At 42.5% G+C, this 21,468-nt stretch overlaps 2 protein-coding genes across 10 annotated transcripts in view; one reads left to right on the plus strand and one right to left on the minus strand.

Annotated features, from left to right (window-relative positions):
- Nucleotides 1-845: 845 nt before the first annotated feature.
- crema (cAMP responsive element modulator a) lies at nt 846-14,877 on the minus strand. Of its 2 annotated transcripts, XM_061694149.1 has the most exons (8): nt 14,776-14,877; nt 13,346-13,424; nt 13,167-13,235; nt 11,053-11,123; nt 10,859-10,986; nt 8,717-8,800; nt 2,664-2,826; nt 846-2,582 (listed from the first exon to the last, which is right to left on the minus strand). In XM_061694149.1, exons 2-8 carry the CDS (start codon nt 13,412-13,414, stop codon nt 2,438-2,440), a joined length of 729 nt encoding a protein of 242 aa, XP_061550133.1. In that variant the 5' UTR covers nt 13,415-13,424; nt 14,776-14,877; the 3' UTR covers nt 846-2,437. The 2 variants fall into 2 exon arrangements, with proteins under 2 accessions (XP_061550133.1, XP_061550134.1); XM_061694150.1 differs by lacking the exons at nt 8,717-8,800; nt 10,859-10,986; nt 11,053-11,123; ... (1 more) ...; nt 13,346-13,424; nt 14,776-14,877 and adding an exon at nt 6,736-8,669.
- A 3,086-nt stretch (nt 14,878-17,963) lies between these two features.
- Nucleotides 17,964-21,468, plus strand: part of LOC133411869 (partitioning defective 3 homolog) — a 239,468-nt gene continuing 235,963 nt past the window's right edge. For all 8 annotated transcript variants that reach the window (XM_061694629.1, XM_061694635.1, XM_061694633.1 and 5 more), the window contains exon 1: nt 17,964-18,396. In XM_061694629.1, coding sequence (XP_061550613.1) covers nt 18,277-18,396 — 120 coding nt within the window. In that variant the 5' untranslated portion in view covers nt 17,964-18,276. The remainder of the gene's footprint in view (nt 18,397-21,468) is intronic.

Genomic DNA, 21,468 nt, shown 5'->3' on the forward strand with positions numbered 1-21,468 from the left:
CATCCTCAAAGTTAAACCACAGAATTGGAAAAAGTGTCACTTCACAACGTAAAAACATGACACAACTTAAAGCTTACAATACACAATAATAATACGAATTACTATTGTTGTTTGACATTTTCCAGCTTTCAGTGTGTGTGTGTGCATGTGTATGCCTGTGTGTGGAAAATTCCACTCCATTCAGGCTGCCAGCGAATGGTTGGTTTAGTTGGGGCAACATCCTAAGAAATATGTTCTTTTACAAGCACAACAGCAAGAACAAATGTAATAAAAAGTGGACATAATTTACATGTTGATGTAATTGTAGCCTTGAAGAATCATTTGAATACTAAATGAATTAAGTATTCGTGTTGGCAGATGTTTTAATAGCTGCAGAGATTTAAACTTAAAAAAGAAGCTGCAGGGTTCATTAAAATTATTTCCTGCGTCATCTGTTCTTATCCTGGTTGTCGTGGAAACCCCTAAAGAGCATCCTTTGTGGGTCACGAACACATTCACTCATGCGCACGTGTGCATACACGTTTAATGACGTTCAACGGTTGTGAAATGATGCTTTAAACAAACATTTTCAGGATAAAACATTAGGAAGCAGGGGACACCTAGTGTTTAGCACATCAGCCTCGCAGTGCTGGAGTTCCTGGTTTGACTATTGGCTTCCTGTGGGAAGTTTGCATGGTCCCCGTGCTTGGTTTTTCCTCCCACTTTCAAAACATGCATGTTCCTTCGTTGAAGAGTAAATTGTTCATCGGTGTGACTGTGAGTGGGAGTGCTTGATTGTCTATATGTCGCCGCATATCAACTGGCGACCAGTCAAAGCTGTAGAAAATGGATGGATGCACATTAGGAACAGCTCTCAACCACTTTATTTACACTACAAAGAAAAAAAATTGTACAAAAAGGACAACTGGAGCTCCTGTCTTGGTTAAAAAGTGTCACATTTTCTTCGAAACAATAATGACTGATAATCAACTGACTGGTTTTGATTGATTGTGCTTTGATAGACAATAAACCTTGATATCAATTAAAGCAACAATATGAAACAATTTAACTTGAATATCTTTGGGATGTTATTTCAGTTTATGTAACATGGAGAACAGCAGTGCTGTGCTGTTCAACTACAGCAACGATCTTTATTTATGTTGGTGGACCAGCCAGGAGACGTGTTGTTTTATTAGCTATATCATCACTGGTAACACTATTGTAGATGTGTCTATAGTGCCTGTACACATACACCACAATAATCAGACACTGATGGTACAAAACAGACAAGCTTTGTTAGCATAATTAGTTTAGCTTACCATATTTAGCTTCCGATCATGTCTGTAAATGACTGACTGGTGAGTGATTGTGCTTTGATTGACGTGCAGCTGCGGTCTGCTGAGCTCAATGTTTTAAAAATAATACTTAATATTAGTCACGTATGCAACAATTGAACCCAAAATAGAATAGCGTGAAAATCATTAGGATGCTATTCCAGCCTGGAGAATAGCATTACTGGTGCCTGGATTGCCTAACGGTCTATGCTGTTGGTGCCAGGACAGTTTTATTAGTACTAGCAACAGTGCTAATGTTATTGCAAAAAGTTGTGTTGTTGTGGGTTCTTATACACACATACTACACTGATGTTACAAAACAAACTAACTTTTTTAGCCTTTAGCACAATTAGCTTTGCATCTTTAGCTTCTGATAAATTTGTGGTCGTGTCATCTTCCTTGATGGCTTTTGGAGTACAATCACTTTTGTCTTTTTGTTGACATTTGTAAGAATTTAGCTCAATATCGGAACATTTGTAGCAGCCGATCATTTCTGACAGTCATTGGAGAGGGTGCTTTGATTGAACGCTACACTGAGGTTATAAAACAGATGAGTTTTGTTAGCTTTTAGCACTATTAGCTCAGTATCAGCAGCTTCCAAGAATGTTAATGTTTCCATCGCAAACCCTTGCTTTGATCTTTGTTAGTACTAGCATCAGTGCTAAAATTACAAATTTGTGTATGGTGAATCTCCATGAACATGACAACGATCAGTTAGCATTTAGCGTCTATCTTAGCATCGGTAGCATCTTATAATGTCTTGGTTATGCAATATCTTAATTACACCTGTAAGGTGAGCCCTTGGCTACAAAAATAATAGCCATGTTTTTACTAACTGCTGAGTTAAACAGCTGGAAGTTAGCGCTCGCTACTTCGAATCACAAAAACTGGCAGAAACGAAAGCGAAAATGACACAAACGGTGCATTCAGGTGCCATTCCCGGGAGGCGTTTTACATCATTATCCTTCAAGTAGAGTGCTTCTCAGAGTACAGAGCAGAACGGTGTTCCCGGGACTCGAGGAGGGAGGTTGCGGCATGGTAGAGGCCTGAGCTAGCGGGCGTGGTCACAACAGTTTGGCGGGTTGCTGTGGCGGGAAACGACGGGTAGCCGTTATCGGGTGCTCTTACTCCCCCTTGTGGCAGTAAATGTCCTTGAGTGCCTTCAGTTCCTCAATCAGCGTCTTGTTTTGGTTCTCCAACACAGCAACACGGTTTTCCAGACACTTGACGTACTCCTTCTTTTTCCGCCGGCATTCTCGTGCAGCCTCCCTGCCAAAACAGAATAAAGGGCATCATTTAAACACAGAAAATCCTGGAGACCGCGGACTGGTCACCAGTCTATGCACCTACCTGTTTTTCATGAGCCGGACCTCTCGCTTGCGGGTGACTTCCTCGGCGTGGTGCGACAGTGGGCTGTGCGTAGCACCGTGAGACGCCGCAGCCATCACGATGCTGTGGGCCAGGCTGGAGGTGGGTGAGCGCAACTGGCAGGCGGGGATGTCTCCGGTGGCCGCTGTGGTGAGGACGCATGAAGCGTTGTTACCTCCACTAAGTATCAGTCACAGGAGACGTGAGATGTTGTTTTAATCAATTCTTGCTTGTTAGCTAATGCTAACTCAACAGATTCCTATGAAATTTGGGCTGTGTTGGGAATCAACGACTCATTCTCATTTACAGTAAACCACCCAACATTTGTAGTTCAGCATTCCCAAATTTGCCTCTACAATCTTTGGGGGAACCTATCCTTAAACATCTCATCTAGTCGCTGTTTATGTGCTCAGGTCAAAGCAATAAAAGGCAGCAACCATCTCATGGAATCGCTGTGCTGCTGTTTGGTTTAGTTCAAAGTGTAAAGTGTTAGCTAGTGCAGATATTTGCTTTACTATGTGTAATTTCACATCGGTTTGTGGCAGAGGCTGACAGAGGAGTGGACTTCGACTCCCGATGCCTCCCACTCCAGGGAGATTGATCCCTCTCCCTCCCAATCCCAAGTGAGTGTTTTTTTTCTTTTCTTTACTTAACCAGGAAATATCCCATTGAACCGCTTTTTCAAACACAAATCACAGTTACACAGTTAAATCCCACTCCCTCCCTTTCCCATAGAGATGGATACCATTCTTGAGCCAATATTTTACTGAATGCTGCCCCTTCTTTTCTCTGCTCCCGTCCACTCTTGGTGACTTCCGTTCCTGCCACTCCTGCTCCAGTCCAATTCTGTGATTAAATTCACTCCCATCCCACCTGGGGGGAATCCCGAAAAAAATGTCAGCCTCTCGTGTATTTCAGAATAGCATGCTAACTAACACTATTAATGAGCCACATGTGAAGGTGAGTTGCGTGTTGAATAATTTAACGACAGTTTATGTAACGTGTTTGTGATTGTGTACATGCTAGATGTATGGCATTGAAGAGACATGAATAAGAACTGCAACTGATTATGTTAATAATCGATTACAGTGATTATTTTCAATTAAATATATTTTTTAATTTCCATCCAACCATCCATTATCTTTACCGCTTATCCTCACTAGGGTCGCGGGATATTTATTAAAAACCAGGACATTCTTTAATATTGACAGTGCAGAAAATGCACGAACAAAAATTTATTATGATTCAGTAACTGGTTTGGTGTGTCCATCCATCAATTTTCGGAGCCGCTTCTCCTCACTAGGGTCGCGGGCGTGCTGGAGCCTAACCCAGCTGTCATCGGGCAGGAGGCGGGGTACACCCTGAACTGGAAAACCCACACTCTAACCGGGAGGACATGCAAACTCTCCACAGGTGAGGCCAAATTTGAACCTGGGTCCTCAGAAATGCGAGGCACATGTGCTCACCCGTTCCGCCTTGACCATTTTTTTTCCCCAAAGTAAAAGCAAATGTTTGTAAATGTTATTTTGATTCAACAATATGATAATTCATGAAGGACTACAGAAATCTGAGAATATTTACTGTTGAGAGTCTGAAATCAGAGGATTTGGACAATTTTAAGAAACAATGTCTCTAAACGATTAATCGATTATCAAAATAGTTGATTTTGATAGTTGATTAATTTTATAATCAATTAGTTATCAATTAATTGTTGCACCTCTATATATGTTTGGTCTTTGTCTTTGTTGTTTTAGATCACAGGTAAATAAATTAATCAAACAGAGGATAAGCGGTATGGAAAATGGATATATGGAAGAATACCATTTTAAGTGTTCTGCCAACATTTTGTGGCAATCTATCGTCAATTGTACAAACACCTTTTGGGTGACGTGTCAATTCACCATATGCGAAACTCCCCGTGACCCAACTGGGAAAACGGGATAGTTGGCTTCTTGTGTATGCTACGCTAACGAGCACGACTACAGTTTGATTACATGACTGTTTGAAGGTGAACTTGGAAAAATTGTGTTTGATTTATGGCTGGTGTCTTCAGACAAAATTTAAATACATGTATATCATCCATTCATTTTCTTTACCGCTTATCCTCACTCACTCGGGTCGCGGGCTGCTGAAAGCCTATCCCAGCTATCTTCGGGCGGAAGGCGGGGTAGACCCTGAACCGGTCGCCAGCCAGTCACAGGGCACATAGAAACAAACAACCAATCGCACTCACATTCACACCTACGGGCAATTTAGTGTCTTCAATCAACCTACCACACGTTTTTGGGATGTGGGAGGAAACCGGAGTGCCCGGAGAAAACCCATCAAGGCACGGGGAGAACACGCAAACTCCACACAGGTGGGGCAGGGATTTGAACCCTGTCCCCAGAACTATGAGCAGATGTGCTAACCAGTCCCCCACCATGTATATCACTTATTCAGATATTATATATATAAAGAAATCCTAAAAATCAAATAATGTAATCTTTGGTGGCTCTGTTGATGACATCTTGTGTTAAAAAATACATTGTAGATGTTTCAAGTCTCTATGGTTGCTTTGCCACAGACCCCCCTTTTCCATTCACCCGAACAAGGAGGTGGTGCACAGTTCTGAGGACCGGGGTTCAATCCCCAGCCCCGCCTGTGTGGAGTTTGCATGTTCTCCCCCTGCCTGCGTGGGTTTTCTCCGGGCACTCCGTTTTCCTCCCACATCACAAAAACATGCATGGTAGGTTGGTTGAAGACTCTAAATTGCCCATAGGTGTGAATGTGAGTGCAGATGGTTGTTTGTTTATATGTGCCCTGCGATTGGCTGGCAACAAGTTCAGGGTGTACCCCGCCTCCTGCCCGATGTTAGCTGGGATACAACCTTGTGAGGATGAGCGGCTCAGAAAATGGCTGGATGGATGGATGGATACTACTAGGGTACCGTTAGTTACGTGACTGCTCTCGCATCATTACAAAGTACCAAATCATCAATCAAATCAGCTGGTGGACCTTCTACAACAAATACTGAACAAATAAATAAATTATAACAATATTAAATTGGCAGTAAAGAAAATGGCTGGGTGAATATAATGTTTTAATATGGCTATATTGTATCACATTAATAGAAACTAAGCACTTTATGTCCATCTTTGTTGTGATGTGTTGCTCTATTTAAAGAGATTCAAGTGACTATCAGTTGTTCACTACTTTTCAAGATGTATTTTAGCTACAATGAGTGCGCTATCTAGGGACTTATCTATACTCACTACACATTCCTGTAAAATGCCCAACTTACTATATAGGGCACGATGCAGTATAGTTGATAGGGAGTGATTCCCAACACCCATGTCTGTGTGAAACAACAGGTGTGTGCATTTGATACATTAGGTCAGAATAAAGACATTCTGATAATTTTCTCCTTCATAGGATAATAAATAAAAATGTCAGCTTTGGAAGGGTGAGTCAGCGTAACCACAGCCGCCCCTCACTCACACACGCACACACATAAAGCGATAACAGAGGGATGTGCTGACGTCACTGCGTGAGTCTCCCCTCCTCCTCCTTCTCTTCCAGGAAGCATCGATGACGTCAAAGGAGCACATTCACCCAATCCCCTGCACCCCCCGCCCCCTTTTCTGCCTGACAACAACGTGTTGCTCGCTACCAGATGGGAAAACACAACTTTTTAGGCACACAACAAAACACAACTAGCGCGACGAGTAGTGTGTGTGTATATACGTCTAACGTAACTTCACATTTAGTGTAATAAAAGTCGTTTCAATAATAAGAAGACAAACTTTAGCAACGATATCCCGGTGGAACACACTGCTACACTTTATTATTTGCAAGGTGGCACAAGTGCGCATGCACGAGTGAGGACCGGAAGACGAAAAGAATGAAAAAGAAATACAAAACGCGAATCTTATAAACGAAAAAAAACTAACAAAAAACGAAGACGATTAAGAAAACAACACATGAAGACGAAGTGGAGGAAGAAGAGACGAATGAGTGATACTCCTAAAAAAAAAAATAATAATAATAATAATAATAACATAAAAAAGTTTACCTGACTCGGTCTCATCACCAGTGACGGCCATTCTTGTTCCCCAGAGAGCCAGAACCGAAAACAAAGAGAAGAAAGGAAACCACCAACCACCGGTCTCGCTAGCCGGCTGAACTCCGAATGGCGCTCCGGTCTCGTTCGCTTCCTTGACCGACTTGTGTTGTTTCTCTCTGGCCGCTCGTCAACTTTGCGGCCGGATTACAATTACCGGCATTGGCGTCACCATGACGTCACCGACGGCCGTTTAAGTCAGTGCAGACGCGCTGGGTTGCCCCCCAGTATCATAATGTCAAAGGGGGAGGCGGAGCGGGGTTATTTTTAGAAGGAGTGACGCAATTGGAGAGGCGCGACAAACAAGAGGGCGCTCTGATTTGCTGCACACAGGGAGGCGGGGCGAGCGGCCAAAGAAGATGACTTGTGTCAAGTGAGGAAGACGTGCGAGTTTTACCTAACTTTTAACTCATAAAGACTAATCTATCAGTGTGGTGGAGAGTAGTTGAACATCAGTGCAAACTACAAGATAGATAATAAAAATTTTGTACACTGAATCATCAAATATTATGTTTATAATATATTCTAAATAATAATAGTAATTATTATTATTATTATTATTATTATGTTTTCCCATAGTGGATGAGGTGACGTTCAAGACAACCCAATCGAACAAACTGTTGCAGAAACAAGAGGAAGACTTAAACGCACATCTTCAATTTGAGCAAACTTGGCTTGAAACCATAATCTCATTGTGAAACCCACACCCTGTCTTGAAACTATAATCAAACCTTTGCTTGAAACCCTAACTTTAAAAATTAACGCCACCTTAAAACCTAATTGTGCCTGAAACCCTACTTTGAAACCTTGACCCATGCTTAAAACTTACATCCCTTATATGAAACCTTAAACCAGAATTTGAAACCCTACTTTGATACCCAAACTTGAAACCCCAATTCTGGCTTGAAACCCTACTTTGAAACCCTAACTTGAAACTTTGACCCAGGCTTCAAACCATATTCCTTGTTTGAAACCCTACTTTGAAACCCTAACCATGGCTTGAAATGATGATATAACCTTTGTTTGAAACTGTAATTTCACACAATAACCCTGCCTTAACCCTACTTTGAAACCTTGACTCATGTTTCGACCGTACCCTTTGTTTGAAACCTTAACTCTGGCGTAAAACCCTAACTTGAAACAATAACACTGACATGAAACCCTACTTTGAAACCCGAACTTGAAACTTTGATCCAGGCTTGAAACCCCACTCCTTGCTGGAAACCCTAACCCAGTCTTCAAACCGTAATTCGAAAACCCTGAGGGTTTATTGCTTGACCATCATTTTAAACCTTAACCACAGTGGAAACCCTAACCATTGTTTGATACCTTAACTCAGACTTTAAACCTGAACTTGACACCATATTTTAAGAGGCAGTGACGCAACTGGAGAAAGTCAACAAACAAGAGTGTGCTCTGATTGGCTGATTCTCAAAAGGGGGCGGGACTAGCGTCCAAAGACAATGTCTTGACTTGTGTCAAATGGGAAAGATGTCTGAGTTTTAACAAACTTTTTTTTTTTTAAATCAGTCATTGTAGTTTGTAGTGTAGTTAAGCACCATTGCAAACTACATGCACAATGATAAACATTTTGTTTTTAATCCAAAAGGCTTCTTCAACACCACAAAAACATTACCGAGTTTGCTTCTCAGGAGTTTTTCCTTGGGGTCTCCAAACATCACGTACCGATACATTTCAAACTCACCAAAATTTTCAGTCAACAACTGGTTCACCCCAAGGGCAAAACCCTGAGAAGCAAACCAGCAGTGTTGTTTATGTAGTGCAGTGCAGTGAGGAAAGTAATCACCCCTAAATGGAGAGACCAAGCAACCCCTACATAAATGCATGGCACAACATAGGAGAGCAGTTTCTCGACTTTGAAACCCTACTTTGAAATCCTACCCTGACTGGAAAGTCTACTTAGAAACTATACCTTGTATGATCATCTGTCCTGCATGGATGTAGAACTGGTGGGCGCTGCCTGGTGAGGCGGCGGCAGCGCTCTGCGAGATGGCAGCTGTGGAGCAGGAACCTCAACATTATGAGCGTTATCAGAGGACATCTACGACATCATTACCTGATGTGTGTGTGTGTGTGTGCGTGCGTGTGTTTGCGTGTGTGTGGGTGTAGAGAAAGCGAGAGAGAGAGAGAGAGAGAGAGAGAGAGAGAGAAAAGAGTGTTTCAGTAGTATATGCAAGCGAAAAATATGTTTGTAGTGTGTTGGAGAGCATTTCAGCAGTGTGTGTGAGTGTTTCAGCAGCGTTAGGGGAAACAAGTCAGTGTGCGCAAAGCGCTTTACAAAGCCTCACATTCACCCACTCACACACACATTCATACAGTAATGGGCGGCTGCTGCCATGCAAGGTGCTGCCGGGCCCACCGGGAGCTAATTAGGGTTCAGTGTCTTGCCCAAGGACTTCGACATGCGGACAGTCGAAGCAGCGATTCGAAACAGTAACCCTTCGGTCACCGGACGACCCGCTCTACCTACTGTGCCACAGCCGCCCAAAAGTGTATATGGATGAAAACAAATTCAGTAGAGGGCGTGAGAGCATTACAGCAGTGCGTGCGAGAGGAAAAATGTTTAGTAGTATGTGTGAGAGTGCTTTAGTATAGTGTGTGAGAGCTTTTCAGCAGCGTGTGTAAGTGTTTTTTCAGTATGCCTGTGAATATTCTCATTCATCCAGGTCATTTCATTCTTAGGGCATTGAATCGATCGCAACTGGACTGTTCTGTTTGTCTTAGAAGATGTTTCGCTTCTCATCCGAGTAGGCTTCATCAGTTCATGCAACAAGGCTTATTTAGGACGTACTGGCCAATGTTTGTGTGGAAAACTCAACAATTTATGTTGTTTCAGTAGTGTGTGTGCCTGAAATTGGCTGGCGACTGCTTCAGGGTGTACCCTGCCTCTCGCCCAGAGTCAGCTGCGATAGGCTCCAGCACGCCCGTGACCTTAATGAGGATAAGCGGTGTGGAAAACTAATGAATGAATTCACTAGTGTGTGCAATGTTTCAGTAGTGTGTGTAAGAGTGTTTGAGTAGTGTGTGAGAGCTTCACTTGTGTGTGTGTGTGTGTGCACAAGTGTTTCCATAGCGTGTGAGCGGGGAAAAAAAATTCTGTATTCTGTGTGGGAGGATTTCATTAGTGTGTGTGAGGGCTTCAGTAGTTTGCATGAAAGCATTTTAGTAATGCGTGTGGAATGTTTCAGTATTATGTATGTGAGCAAACATTTTTCAGTCGTGAGCGTGAGAGTATTTTAGAAGTGTGTTTGTGAGAGTATATTAGTAGTGGGTGTGTGCGTGTGAGAGTGTTTTTTTTTTTTTTGTGTTACTTTCTTTTTCTAGTGTTTCAGTAGTGTATGTGAGCAAAAAACATTTCAGTCGAGGGTGACAGTGTTTCAGGAGTGACCATGAGAGTGTTGCAGAAGCGTGAGTGGAAAAAAAAAATGCTTTAGTCTCTATAAGAGCATTTTACTCGTGGGTGTCAGAGTGATTCAGTAGTGCATGTGAGAGTGCTTTCGCAGTGTATATAAGAGAAAAAATACCTCAGTAGAGTGAAGAGCATTTCAGTTGTGAGTGTGAGTGTTACAGTAGCATGTGTGAGGGGATAAAAATCTGTAGTGAGAGTGAGAGCATTTTACAAGCATGTGGTACTGTTTCAGTAGTGTGCATGAGTGTATGTGCATGTGTGGGCGGAAAAGAACTATCTGTATTGCGCATGAGAGCATTTTAGTAGTGTGTGAAAGCGTTTTAGTAATGTGTGAGAGCATTTTAGTATTCTGTGTTAGTGTTTCACCTATGAATGTGAGACTGATTCAAGAGAGTATTTGAGTGAAGAAAATGTAACTTGTGTATGTGAGAGTGTTACAGTAGTGTGTGTGCATGGTAAAAAAAATATCACCAGTGTGTGTGAGAGCATTTTAGCATTCTGTGTGAGAGCGTTTCACATTTTTGTGTGACAGTGTCTCAGGAGTGGATGTGAGTGAAAAAAAATGTAACCTGTGTGTGTGTTTCAGTAGTTTATGTTGCAACTGAGAATTGTATTGTTCCGTTATGCAAAGTATTTTGCGCTTACCATATTGTCCCGAGCTCATGTGGTAGCTGATCGGCGCCAATAAGGTCGACTCGTGCTCCTCCTCAGTCATTTCCTCGTCCGTTTTGGAAACGTTCTGCGAGTCTGAGGAAAGCTCGTTGAGGATTTTTCTGCAGATAAAACCATGGTTAGGTTTCATGCTAACTTGTGTTAGCGGTGTTAGCATGTTATGTTACCGGTAAGAAGAAGGCTGCGTGTAGAGCAACTGCCGTCTCTTGTGAGAGTCTCCGTCTGACTCGCTCGCCATCTGAACATGACGACGACACAACAACAAGACACTTGAAACCCCAACTTTGGCTTGGACTCTGAATTAAAGGTCCCGTACTTTGCTTGTTTAGACCTTCATAGATTGACTCTCTAACATGGACTTAGTATAAAATTGTCAATTTCATTAAAAACAAAAATACATTGGTTTTGTCATGCAAGAAAAGGCCCCTTTGATAGCTACTGTACTTCTGTTTGACCCAGTTTTGTATCCGCTTTATCCATATTTGGCTACGACCGCCCCCTTTCCGCTGATTGGTTGCCTCCGTGGAGAAGACCCACTTATGAGAGAGCACACGTGTTTGTTATGTTGACATCACTAGCTTGGGAGTGGAGAGGTTGGCGGAGATCTTCACTAGTGACGTAGATAAGCTTGAGAAATTGAAATGACCTGAGTTCAGGCCCCTTGGTAGTAAAACGTCTGGAGCTCAGGATTGTGTGGACGATTTAAATTCAAATTTTAATTCTTTACTGAGCCACCATACAGACAATTTACATCACAAATACTAGGAAAAAGTTGCTTTGGCAAAATACCGGACCTTTAAAAAACTAACCTCACTTGAAACCCTGACCCCAAAGAATAACCTTTGTTTGACACCCTAACCCTGGCCTCAAACTTCTTGCTTTGAAAACTTAAACCTGGCACGAAACACTAATCACTAAACACTAATTTACTGTAATGCCCAAACCTGAAACACAAATCCTGGCTTGAAAACCTTATTTGAAAGCCTAATCCTGATTTGAAACCCCAATTTGAAACCATTACCCTTGTTTGAAACCCTAACCATACCTTGAAAACCTAATTTAATACCCCAATTGAAAACCCTAATTTGAAACCCCAACCTTTATTTCCAACCCTAACTCAATCTTGAAACCCTGTATTTGAAACCCTAATCCAAGCTTGAAACACTTACTTGAAACCCTAGCCTTTATTTGAAATCCGTCCATCCATTTTCTGTACCGCCTATCCTCACTAGGGTCGCGGGCGTGCTGGCGCCTTTCCCAGCTATCCTCGGGCGATAGGCGGTCGCCAGCCAATCGCAGGTCACATATAAACAAAAAACCATTCGCACTCACATTCACACCTTTGGGCAATTTAGAGTCTTTAATCAACCTCGCATGCGTGTTTTTGGGATGTGGGAGGAAACCGGAGTACCCGGAGGAAACCCACACAGGAACGGGGAGAACATGCAAACGCCACACAGTCAGGGCCGGGATTTGAACCCCGGAGCTCAGAACTGTGAGGCAGGTGTGCTAAGCAGTTGTTCACCGTGCCGCTCCTTATTTGAAATCCAAACTTGAAACCCTAACTCTGCCTTACACTCTAATTTAATACTCCAACTTGAAACCCAAACCCTGGCTTAAAGCCCGAATTTGAAACTGTAACCTTTGTTCGAAACCCTAACTAGAAACTCTAACCTTGGGTTGAAACCCTAATTTTAAATTCTAACCCTGGGTTGAAACCCTTCTTTGAAAGCCTAACCCTGACTTGAAGCCATAATTTAAAACCCTAAAGACTGTTTGAAATCCCAATTTGAAACCACAATTTAATACCAAAACTTGAAACCCAAACCCTGGCTTGAAGCCCTAATTTGCAACCCTAACCTTTATTTGAAACCCTAATTAGAATCCCTAACCTGAGCTTGAAACCCTAACTAGACACCCTAACCCCTGCCTTGAAACTCATATTTGAAACCCTAACCCAAGCTTGAAACCCTAATTCAAAATCCCTAACCCATGATTTAAACCCTGACTAGAAACCCTAACCCTTATTGACTACCACCACTTCAAACCCAAACCCAAGCTTGAAGCCTAACAGGAAACTCTAACCCTGGTTTAAAACCCTAATTTCAAACCCTAACATTTGTTTTCAACCCTAACCCAGGCTTGAAATCCTGAATTTGAAACCCTTACCTTTTTGTGCTACCCTAAACAAGGAAAACTGAAACCCTTCTTTAAAACCCTCATTTGATACTGTAAACCAGACTTGAACCCCTACCTCTGGACCCTTGTGTAGTGTTCTTACTTGGGTGGTGTGTGATGACTGTATGACTGAAGACTTATGCAGGAACCGGACCGTGCCCCCAGGAGAAAACTACCAGCACACATAAGGACACAACATTATTGCCGGTAATATTTCAAATTCACGCCATATTTGATGAAAAGTATGCGTTCCGAACTGAACCAAAGTGGTACGGCATTTACTTGTGAAGGAGACATTCCATCTGGGTGCACTTCCTCGTCTGGCGTTGAGTCGTTGGCGCTATCGTCCATCGCTGCTCGCCTCTGACCACAAACAACACCAGAATGACCAAAAAAAAAAAAAAAGAGCATGTTTCACTGTGTTTTCAACTGAAAATGGATAAAAACGCTCATTGTTCTTTTAGATTGGAGCCAGAAAATGTAAACGTGTGTAGTAGTGTTTATACTAGTGGTTAGCACATGCGTCTTGCACTTCTGAAGTTCTAAGATAGAATCAGTTTTTTTCCTCCGACATTCCAAAACATCCGAGGTTCACTGAGGACTAAATTTGTGTGAAAAGTTGCTGATCAATATGTCTACAGTTCGTCTATATGTACCCTGATATTAACTGGTGACCGGTCACTCGTTTATCTATATATGGCCTGGTATTAACAGGGGACTTCTCCGTTGTCTATATGTCCGTCTAAAAAAATAAAATTTAAAATTAAGGGCGCGGGCAGCACGGTGGGTGACTGGCTAGCACATCTGCCTCACAGTTCTGAAGACCTCGGTTCAAATCCGGCCTCGCCTGTGTGGAGTTTGCATGTTCTCCCCGTGCCTGGATGTTTTTTTTTTTTCTGGGTACTCGGGTTTCCTCGCACATTCCCAAAACATGCATGGTAGGTTAATTGGAGACTCTAAATTGCCCGTAGGCGTGAATGTGAGTGCGAATGTTGTTTGTCTCTATGTGCCCTGCGATTGGCTGGCAACCAGTCAGGGTGTACCCTCCGCCTCTCGCCAAGAGTTAGCTGGGATAGGCTACAGTACGCCTGCGACCCTAGTGAGGATAAGCTGTACGGAAATTGAATGAATGAACGAATGAATGAATGAATGAATGAATGAATGAAGGGCGCATGTGAAAGATGGTGACATAAAACATCTAACTAAAATCTAAGTGATGTTGGAATTGATTAGTGAAAAACATTTTCTAACATGAAAGACAGAAAACTGTATTCCTAATAGCAAATAAATAAATAAACATACTGTATTTAAAATGTGCACCTTGACTTGAAACCCCAATCATGGCTTCTAACCCTAATTTGAAACCCTAACCAAACAAATCACCATAACTGAATAAAAAAATCTGGGTTAATAATAGATATTTTATCATATATAAAGGCATCCATCTGAAATGTATTGATACAGTAGTTCCATTAAAGCACTGGGTTTGCATTTTGATCCAAAAGTTTGGGGTTCCTGTTTTATTTTGAAGATACAACTTCCGGTCTGGTTGAATTGACGTCACAGCGTTTAACTTGACATAGAAAAAGTGCTTCCTGCTGACTCATCTCCGACAGTTTCCAGCTGCAACTCGTGTGGAATTTTCATGTGAAATCCGTGCCTCGATGATCGATCGATCGATTGATTGGCTGATGGATTGATTTGTAACTTACCCTAACTTTGACGCCGTGCTCGTCGTCACTGGTGACGAAGTGTGACTGCGCTCGCGTCGATTCACGTCAGCGACGACGAGCCGGATGACGACGACCAAAAGAGAGAAGCTGTTAAGACAAAGAGTGCTTGTTGGCCAGAAAAAAACGAGAGGTCACCGCCAGTACTTCCGGGTTCGCCATTAAAGCAAAATCACGATTTTGAAATTCACAATCTTGTGGTCTTTTGGGCCAGTGAGGATAAGCGGTATGGAAAATGGATGGATTATTTAACAATACCGAGAGCATCGAACATGAACGATTATGACATTTGAATGACATCCCTAAACCTTGTTAGAACCCCACTTTGACTCTCTAACTTGTTAACTTGAAACCCTAACACTGTCTTGAACCCCCCTTTGAAACTCTAATTTTAAACCTAGACCTTGACTTTAAACACTAAACTTGACTTGAAACCCTACTTTGATTAAATAACCGCGCTTGAAACCCTCATTCTGTCTTGAAATCCTCATTTGAAACCCTAACCTTGGCTAGCCTAATTTGAAACCCTAACCCTGGTTTGAACCCCTAATTTTTAACCTAAACCCTGGCTTGAAACCCTAATTTGAAACCTTACCATGTCTAGAAACCCTCATTTGAAACCTTAACCGCGGCTAACCGAATTTTGGTTGCAACCAAAACCCAGGTTTGAAACCGTAACCGTGGCTTGAAACCTTACTATGAAACCCTAAATCTGGTTTAATAACCTACTTTGACTTGTTTAAAATCCTGAACCTGTCTTGAAACCCTAACCCTGGCTTGAAACCCTACTTTGACTCCATAACCATGGCTTGCACCCCTACTTTGAAACCTTAACCTGAAACTCTACCTTGTAACCCTAACCTTGTTTCGAAACCCTAACCTTGGTTTGAAACCCTACTTTAAAACTCTAACCCTGGTTACCAGAGGATAGCGAGGAAATGAATCATTAGTCAAAGCATCCCTCACAGCTGCATGGAAAAGTGAGGGTAATTAGCTCTATCATCAGGAAAATAAGTAATTACATTAGGGGGAAAAAAACATGTTTGGGAGGGCTGGATTCTTTGTGGTCTTTACAACTATATAAGGACAGGTCATAACACTTGACCACAGCAACAAGCCCAAACAACGAGAGGCCGTCATTGATATTCACTGGTTTATCTCTAGAGGGCGCTACTGACTTGTACATAATTTGGGAGCAGCATATTTGCCACAGGCGGCACGGTGAAAGACTGGTTAGAGCGACTGCCTCACAGTACTATGTACTCGCCGATGTGGAGTTTGCATGTTCTCCCCGTGCCTGCGTGGGTTTTCTCCGGGCACTCCGGTTTCCTCCCACATCCCCAAAACATGCATGGTAGGTTGTTTGAAGACCCTTAAGTTGCCGTAGTTGTGAATGTGAGTGCGATTGGTTGGTTGTTTATGTGCCCTGCGATTGGATGGATGGATGGATGGACACTTGCCACATTATTTGGTTTGCTGATGCCCAAAATAAGCACATTGTTGTGACTGGTCTCGGCCACCGTAGTCTCCATTACTTTGTATTTTAAATGTCCACTACTGTGCATACAAAGTCACACGTCTTAAAACTACTTTTGTTCACCATTAAGGGTTGCTGGGGGTCTGATTAATGGTATTATAATAACACTAATTAGGAAATGGTAACTTAAGGTACTAGTCTGCAAAATGGTTTAAAAACAATTTAGAAGACCGGTGGATTTAATTTAATAGAGGCTATAAGGGAAATTTGAATGTGAAATATTTTCAAGCAAAACGGGTCAAAATATAAGATTTATTGTTCTCTCGGCTACTTTTATTCAAGTTTTTTTGTTTTCATGAGAACATGGCTGCTTCCCCCCCCCCCCCTTTTATGTAATGAAATACAATTAAACAAATAAAAAAAATAACTTGTTTTACTTCAGGTAATGGCTTTGAATAAAGGATTCCACGAATACAAAACGTGCAGGGTCTGCGTCCTGCATTGTTACTTTGTTGCTGTGATTTAAATGCAAGCGGTTTTCAGCGTTTGTGACGCCTTAACCCCCGCCCTTGTGCTTGTTTTTTAAGGAAACGTAAGAGTCGCTACGGAACGTTTTCATGGCGCTATAATGTTATTGTGGTTCATTTTGCACCGAACAATGTCAGGGTAGTTTGGATTTGGTCACCAGTTACCAGGATGGATGGATGGATATAGATGAATCAGAATTCGAATCATCTTTATTTGCCAAGTATGTAAAAGACGCACAAGGAATTTGTCTCCGGTAGTTGGAGCCGCTCTAGTACGACAACAGACAATTGACCGAATACTTTTTTAGACATGAAAAACATAAAAACAAACACAAGAAAAAACATAAAAAACAGTCACTGATTAGCGATGCAGAGTCATCTAGCAATTTAGAGCAGTTTGAAATGACTAATAGAACAATAGTCTGGTGCAGTGACCATTGTGTAAGTGGCGCAGACTTCAAGAAAAGTATGCAGTTCGAAGTGACTGGCAGTGCGATAATCTTGGAACAATGTCAATTGTGCAAATGGTGCATATACTTCTCATACTTGGCAAATAAAGATGATTCTGAATCTGATAGATACTGTTTTGAAAATCATATTTTGAGCATACATTGGTGATTAGAGTGGTTCACTTGAATTACAATTAAATTAGGAGGATACACCCTCACTGGTTGCCTGCCAATCGCAGGGCACACATTCGCACTCACATTCAACCCTACGTGCAATTTAGTGTTGTCAATTAACCTACCATGCATGTTTTTGGGATGTGGGAGGAAACCGGAGTGCCCGGAGAAAACCCACGCAGGCACGGAGAGAACATGCAAACTCCACACAGACGGGGCCGGGAATTGAACGCCGGTCCTCAGAACTGTGCCGCCCCTAATATTATTCCTATGACGTAATGTGTATTATGTAACTCACACTGATTACACTGTAGTTTGGTCTTTGCTCTTATTTTGCTTTGTTTGACTGCTGTTTGCTTTCAGGTCGGCATTGCAAATTGGAATCTGTTCTCCATTGCCTTACCTGGATAAATAAAGAAAATATAGTTTGTTCCAATAAATGATATGAATTATTTGTGCAGCAATCGATCACATTTTATTTCGGGATTGGGAAGACCGAGATTTCCCGAGTTTCCCTGAATGCACCAACAGGCGCTCGGGCACGCGCAGGCTGCGAGGCGTCGCGAGCGAGCGCGGGAAGGAGACGCAGAAAAGGAGATCGATAGACGGAGCTCCGCTAAACAGGTGGTCGGAAAGAGAGAGAGCGAGAAAGAGAGAGAGAGAGACACACACACACACACACACCAAACGATCATGTCGTCCGGCGGGGGGAGAGGCGGAAAGACTGCGCTTTAGCGGAACAACCACCGAAGGACCCTAACCGAACCGAGAACCCCCAGCGCCTGATGCCGCTTGTGGACTTCTTCCGACTCTTCTCGCCGGGCTTGGGAGCATCGAGCGGGCGCGGAAGGACACCATGAAAGTGACTGTGTGCTTCGGACGGACGCGCGTGGTCGTGCCGTGCGGGGACGGAAACATTCACGTGCACGCGCTCGTCCAACAAGCCGTCATGAGGTACAAAAAGGCCATCGCCAAGGTAACCGAAATCCTCGTCGTCTTCTTGGTGTTGTTTTTAGCATGGTAGCAAGACAGGCTAGCCACCCTACTTGTTGCTGCGAGCCAGAGGGCGGGCGGGCGTGCGCGCGCGCGCACGTCTGCACACAACATGGCGCAAACTTTGAACAATTCGTTTCTAAGTTTCCACTACGCATGTGCACTTGCATCTCACGCACGCGCGGCGTGATTCATCTGTTGCAAAAGTTCGTAATCACAACATCACATTAAAAAAGCCACCAAAGGCAACAGCTTTGTTGTTGTGTGGTGTTAGCCGCATTGCATGTTGGCATCAGTAGGACCGTCCACGCGCATTTTGGCTGGTATTGTTTGCATGGAACTTTTGGGGAGTGATTTGGATGAGTTGGGAAGAACGGGAGTAGTTTCCAGAAGATGCTACCGTTAGCATATTAGCATCAGCAGGAGCGTGTACTCCTATATTAGCTAGTGTGGTTTCATGGTATGTTTGGGATCTAGTAGGGACTGCTGGATCATTTGGGAATTTCAGTCTCCATTTTAGACCTGATACAAACATGGATTTGTCAAATCTTAAAAGATTGTTTGTCTTGCAGACCCCAGATATGAGAAGTCTCAGCACAGAACACCAGACACAGAAAGATTTTTTTCCACCACCGACCCAGAATCCAGTCCTCCGAGACAGAAATTTCGCATGATCAAATTTGATCTAACAAAAGCGAAGATGAAGAAAAACACTTCCCGCTTTGTTGCGCCGATGTTTCGCGAGTGTTTCCAAAGGTACCGGAGGTGGTAGTATTGTAGAATGGTGTTGTCGTCCAAAAAAGAAAAAAAAAAAGCTTTCTTTGGAAAATACTTCTTGTTTTCTGGTGAACTCACTCATATGAAATATGACATCAGGTATAGGACGTATCTTTGTATTTGCAGCCACTTCTTTGTTCCTCAGCTCGCTTCTTAATTGGCTACGTTCCGTCTCACGTCACAATTCATGGCGTCATGACTCGAGCAGTCGGCTTTACCCACAGGCCTCACACGCAAGAGTTTTGTTCATAAATATTGAACATGTTTAATATTTAAGATTGTCAGGCTTGACCCCTTTGGGACCCTATTATGGGGACAAATTCACTATTAACACACCTCAGACCTAAGGATAATCTCATAGGATAGTCTTCTAAAACATAAAATGGTCTGGCAAAGTCCGGACAAAAATAGCCCAATTGTCTTTGTGTTTCCTGGGCCATAATTGCCATTCGCCAGTTGGCATAGTAATAATAATAACAACAATAACAGAGCTGCCAAATGTTACGGAACATACGTATTTTGTTTACGGAAATCACTGAATGTTGACTTGTTAAGGCCGTAACACTGATTATTCCGGATATTGGGAAAAAATCATCTGACATTACCGGCGTGTCTACATTGAACAGCTGCTTGGCGCATAGATTTTTTTTTAGCCCCTCTCCCATCTGTGTATGTCACTGCTCATCACCTCCATGAATAAGCTACATTCCTTACCATGCTTTTTACAAAAGTGTCACAACGGGAGGACAAGGAGTGGATAGGCGAAGATTATGTCAAAGCCATACTAATTGCGAAGCTATCTTTACAAGCGTAAACCATCCAATTCAATCTTCTCAGCAATGGGGGAGAAAACGAACCGGCGACGCTCCATTTGCTGCACGTACTCTTACCCTCGGCGCCATGCCGCCGCAGGTAAGCATCAGTACGATTTGCACACTTTACCTTGTATTGTTCCATGGAGTTCTTTGAATCCATTTGGGAATGTGTTAGAAATTGAGAAGCTTCCAGACGATGCTAACCGGTTAGAATACTAGCACCAGGAAGGTACTTATATTAGCTGATGTTGTTGTTGGCTCCATGGACTTTTTGGATCCAGCAGGAGTGATTTTGATGACTTGGGAAGGATTTGAAATGCTTCCAGGAGATGTTAGCCGGTTAGCGTCAACAAGAGCGTGCAGACTTATTTATGCTTGTACTGTAATGTTTTGGATCCAGTAGGAAATGTTGGGCTCACTTGAGAAGTGTCGGAGAAGTTTCCAGGAGATGCTAGCTGGTTAGCATCTTAGCAGTGAAAAACAAAATTAAAGAACATCCTGTTTCTGGTCATCGTTTTTATTAATTGTTATGAAGTCATCTCTAAATGTTGACTCACTTGCTCCAAATTACAGCATTAGTCTGGTGACCTCCTAAATAATTATTACAGTCTTCATCAGGAGTAAAGTTGTCAAACCATGACTTATTGAAGTCAAATCTGTTTTAGTCTAAAGATAATCATTTTGGTATATTGAAGTAATGGAAAAGGTTATTAAATGACGACCTACCCGCTCAAAACAAGGATTTTATCTTCAACAGTGTCTTGCAGTCTCAAAATAGTCCATAAAGCTTCCCAATATTGATAAACAGTAGCATTAAAATAACAAGTTGTCGTCTTAAAATAGTTTTGCATCTCAAAATTATGACTGACAGTTACAAAATAAAGCATTTAAGGTTAGGGGTTTACGACTGAAACAGATTACAATTTACTACAGTTTATATTGCCTCCCATTACGGTGCATGTTAGACGCTTATTACTTGTTTTTCAGTGTGAAATGACATATTTGAGAAGGCAATAGTTAATTAAAAGGGTGTGTGCGTGTCATTAAATCCCACTTGTGTGGGAGAAAAGTGAGTAATTTAGCTCCTGGCCATGCTTCCATCGCACGCCCTCACAGATGCTCTGTCTGCCGGGGAGCACTGCTGGTTGACTAGGAGTCGGGAAGGCTACTGTACTGTTATTTATATTTACTGCTGTGTGCTCACTACGACCAACAATTTAATTGACACAACATACCCATTTCATGACTTTTTAAGCCACATTTATCAGCCCTTTAACCACGAAATGCCGCCGAAAAAGCTGTTAACAAGACAAAGTGGAGCCATGCCAGCGGCTAAGCTAACAGATGCTATAAAATTCATCCATCCATTTTCCGTACCGCTTATTCTCATTAGAGTCACAGGTGTGCTGAAGCCTATCCAAGCTATCTTCGGACGAGAGGCAGGGTACACCCTGAACTGGTCG

The sequence above is a fragment of the Phycodurus eques genome, chromosome 13 (assembly GCF_024500275.1).
Source record: "Phycodurus eques isolate BA_2022a chromosome 13, UOR_Pequ_1.1, whole genome shotgun sequence".
NCBI lineage: Eukaryota > Metazoa > Chordata > Actinopteri > Syngnathiformes > Syngnathidae > Phycodurus > Phycodurus eques.